This window comes from Bison bison, unplaced genomic scaffold (assembly GCF_000754665.1).
Source record: "Bison bison bison isolate TAMUID 2011002044 unplaced genomic scaffold, Bison_UMD1.0 scf7180017864191, whole genome shotgun sequence".
NCBI lineage: Eukaryota > Metazoa > Chordata > Mammalia > Artiodactyla > Bovidae > Bison > Bison bison.
Window position 1 is genome coordinate 268,561 of NW_011494763.1, and position 4,007 is coordinate 272,567.

Consider the following 4,007-nt stretch of genomic DNA (forward strand, 5'->3'; position numbering starts at 1 on the left):
ACCTCCGGACACCTCACCCCTCCTCAGGAGGCCCCAGGATACCACCTGGAACAGGGCTTCCAGGGAGGACCCCTCTTAGAGCTCCCGGGGAACCACACCCTCATGCCATCTCCTTGGGCAGGCCCTTGCACCTGTCCCGGGATCCAGGGCAGGGAGTCCCCAGGTTTGAGGACCCCAGTCGCGGCTCTCACCTCCGCATGGCCGCAGGCTGCAGAATTCAGCCTCCATGTTGGGGCCCTGGCACGCAGCCCCCCCGAAGGCAGCAGGGGGAGCTGTGCCTGCCCGGAAGCGCCGCCGAACGCCCACGTTACAGCTGCGGCTGCAGAGACTCCACGGGGTCCAGGGGCTCCAGCCACAGGCCACTGCCAGGGTGGGTGTGGGGGAGAGACACGGGATGTGTGAGACAGGTCAAGTCCTCCCTGGACCCCAACTTCCTGAGGGCACCCCCGACACCACCAGGTTGATTACTGAAGGGACCAGAATCCCTGAGACCCAACCACTGCCAATTCCTTGGCCCCGAGTATGGGGGTACCTGGGCAGGGCTCCGAGGCACACACCATCTCACCAGAGATACAGGTGCTGCAGAGAGAGGACCCAGGGAGGCCACAGTCAGCCTTCCCCTTGCACCCCTGTGTACCTGCCCCCAGGGAGAAGAGGCCGGGACGCGGTGTCCACCACACAGAAGAGGAACCCGAGGGTCTGGGAAGTAAAGCAAGTTGCCCTACATCCCACGTGGAGTTCGTGAGTGACCAAGGATTCTCACCCAGCCTCCTCCCCCAATTCCACCCTCCACGAGCTCCCTGACACCCCCAGGCACCATGCTGCCCTCTGTCCCATGGTTTTATTGCCTTGATAAAAAGAATTTGCCTTTTTGTAATTTTATTCCATTTATATTTATTAAACACTGTAGAGATGGTTTTGAGTGACTCTTCCAGGCCAGTTAGGAGCTACTCAGAAGGAGTAGATACTAGTTTGAGTCTCCTGGATTTCTCTTTTGAGGTTTTCCTCCTTTTTGTTTTTCTCCAGTAAATGTTTCAAAACCCACTCCTCAAAAATGTTGACATTTCAGAAAAAAAAATCTAGAAAGGAAAACGAGAAAGGGGCAGGGGAGAGAGGAAGAATGAAGGTGGGGATTGGGGGAGGACCAGGACATAGAAAGTAAAAAGGAAGATAAAAATGAACTGAATAAAGAAAATAACAAAAAAAGGAATGGGGTTAGTGCCCCCTCTGCTGGCGGATTCCTGGTATCAGCTTTGTGACTTGGGCGATTCAAGGTTTCTGTGCAGAAATCAAGTGGGTCCCAGGAAGTCAATTATACTCAGGAAAGAGAAACAGAGGCAACTGGAAGGAGAACGTAGACCTGCTCGCCTAACTCTAGGCTCTCAGTTCAGTTCAGTGGCTCAGTCGTGTCCAATTCTTTGCAACCCCATGGATTGCAGCATGCCAGGCCTCCCTGTCCAGCACCAACTCTCAGAACAACTCTAGGCTCTAGATCCATCATAAATCACCTCCTTCAACTGAGCCTCGGTCTCCCCATAAGTAAACAAGCTAGATAGTTCCTACAGACGCCCGCCCTTCCGGGCTTCACGTCAGGATGGAGGCATGCTGAGCACCCCCGCTGCTGGTGGGAGTCCACGCCCACCCACCTCGTGGCTACGGGCCTCCCCACTCCACGCTCCCCGACCCTGATGCCCACCAGTTGCTGCAGGAGTCCAGCCGGGCCACTGCTCCGGGGGCATAGAGCTGCCCGCGCAGCTGGCAGGGGCACTGACTTGGAGGCAGGCAGCTGCTGTTGTGCAGGAAGAGGCCCGCAGGGCAGGCGCAGCCAGCGGTGCAGACGCCAGTGCACTCCACCCCAGGGCCCCGCGCCAGGCACAGCCCGGGGCACGGGCCCCCCTCCCAGCGGCACTGCTCTGCTGAGCGGAACACCATGTCACCCGGGCACTGGGCTGCACAGGGAAGACAGAGCAGGTCTCGGCAGGGGGCACACGGAAGGGCCTGGGAGATGGGAGGGTGTGTGGGGGAGGAAGCTGGGGGCTGAAGGAAACAGGAAATAGGGCCAAGTCAGCTCAAGGCACAGCCTTTCCTGGAGGCAGAGGTCAGTGCCAAGCGAAGGTGGGTGGGGAGAAGGTCAGCACCCCCCGGGGGCCGGCCGGTCGAAGCGGGCTGGAGAACGGGAAGGGGACATTCACCTGTGCAGGGCTGCGTGTTGCAGTCCCTGGTCTGGCTGTGGGGTCCCTGGCACCCGGGGTCCCCAGGAGCCGAGGCAGAGCACCTGCGCCCTCGGGTCTGGACGCCCCCATTACATGGGGCAGAGCAGGCGGACCAGGCGGCCCACTGACCCCAGACACCCAGCCCTGGGAGGAAGAGACAGCCAACAACGGTCAGGGACGTGGCAGAGATGGGGGATGGCCAGGGTGGGCGGGGGTGGGGCGGTCCGGAGGTCTGCAGGGTCTGAACAGCAGGCTCAGCCCCCACCACACCCACACCTCCAGGGCTGCCCTCAACACGCTGTCAGGCCAGGTCCACCCTGTGCATCCTCCGTTGGGCTTCCGGGGGGGCTATGACTGGGGGCCAGGGAGAAGCTTCTGGGCAACAGCCAGGTTTGCCTCCACCCTTCCCAAAGTGTTCTTCTCTTCATCCATGCCTCACCCCACCCGAGGGCCCCCCCCCCAGAAGGTGCCATACCTAGGCACACAGGGGGGCTGCAGGGCTCCTCCTGGGTGGCCTCTCCTATGCAGGACGTGTCCCCGGGGCCGGGGCAGAGCCGGGAACGGCTGCGCAGGGCTGGGCCCCCTCCAGGGACGAGGCAGCTCCGGGAGCAGGCAGACCAGGGAGCCCAGGGTGTCCAGCCCGGCACCTCTGCAAGGAAAAAGGTGGGAGGCTGAATGGGGCCCTGCAAGGCGGGGGTGGCTCGGGGCAACCGGGGTGAGGTCTGAGAAGCTACAGGGGCAAGAGAAGGGCTCGTGAGGGCAGGAGTGGTCTCTGCCCCTGCGGGACCCCAAACGTGGACCCAGGTCTTCCTCTCAGAGCTTAGCTTCCTGCTGAATCTGGTTTGCATAAACGCCGGGAGTCGGTGATGGACAGGGGGGCCTGGCATGCTGCAATCCATGGTGTTGCAAAAAGTCGGACATGACTGAGCGACTGAACTGAACTGAACTGAATCTGGTTCACTGGGCCCCCACCTCTATCTGGGGGCCTGGAAGGTACCTCCAAAAGCCCTCATGATTTCTTCCAGAGCCTTCTAAACAACGGTCCTTCATTCAGCCTCAGTGAGGAAATCCTAGAGACCCCTCAGACAGCCAGCTGCCATTCTCCAACAGCCCCTCCTTCCTTCTCCTGCTCAGAAACTGCACCCAGATCCCCTGGGCCCCCAGCTGCACCCCAACTTCCCTGCTCTCACCCTGCCCAGTTGCCTGCTCACAAAAGACCCACAGACCTCCGCTGGGATGGCTCTGGGGGCCCCCCCGCCATGGAACAAGGGCATCAGTCTTGGGCTCCAGGAGGTCCTGAACTAGCCCTCTCTTCCTGCCCCCGCCCCCAGGTCCAGCCTCACGCCTCCATCCTGCTGTCAGACACTTGCGCCCCTGCCCAGGCCTTCATCTCCTCCTGAGGGCACCTCCTGAATGGGGGAGGCTGCGCCGACCACCCAGGACTGACCACCCAGCAGAGTGACCAGCAGGCTCGACCCAGCCGCGCTCTCCTGGCAGGATCTGGAGGACGGAGGCTGGCGGGGACCCACCTGCCCCGCACGCCGAGTAGCAGGCCTGCAGCTCCTGCCTCTGGCCCTCACACGGGGCGCCCCCCGAAGCAGCCGGAGGGTTAGAGGGGGACCTGAGGAGAGAGGCAGCGTGGGCACCGCTCCCCACCCCGCCCCTCGCCGCCCCCCCACCCCGAGGCCCTCCGCTCGCCCCGTGCCGCCCCATCCCTTCCGGTTCCATCGCCCCTCTGCCTGCACACCTGAACCGGGCCCTCAGGCCAGAGCCACAGGAGCGGTCGCAGGGACC

At 62.2% G+C, this 4,007-nt stretch overlaps 1 protein-coding gene across 1 annotated transcript in view; it reads right to left on the reverse strand.

Annotated features, from left to right (window-relative positions):
• Positions 1–4,007, reverse strand: part of SSPO (SCO-spondin) — a 53,626-nt gene that overhangs the window by 22,504 nt on the left and 27,115 nt on the right. The window contains 7 exon segments of the mRNA XM_010843882.1: positions 192–362; positions 533–579; positions 1,697–1,949; positions 2,193–2,357; positions 2,689–2,862; positions 3,743–3,834; positions 3,961–4,001. Of these exon segments, the coding sequence (XP_010842184.1) occupies positions 192–362; positions 533–579; positions 1,697–1,949; positions 2,193–2,357; positions 2,689–2,862; positions 3,743–3,834; positions 3,961–4,001 (943 nt within the window).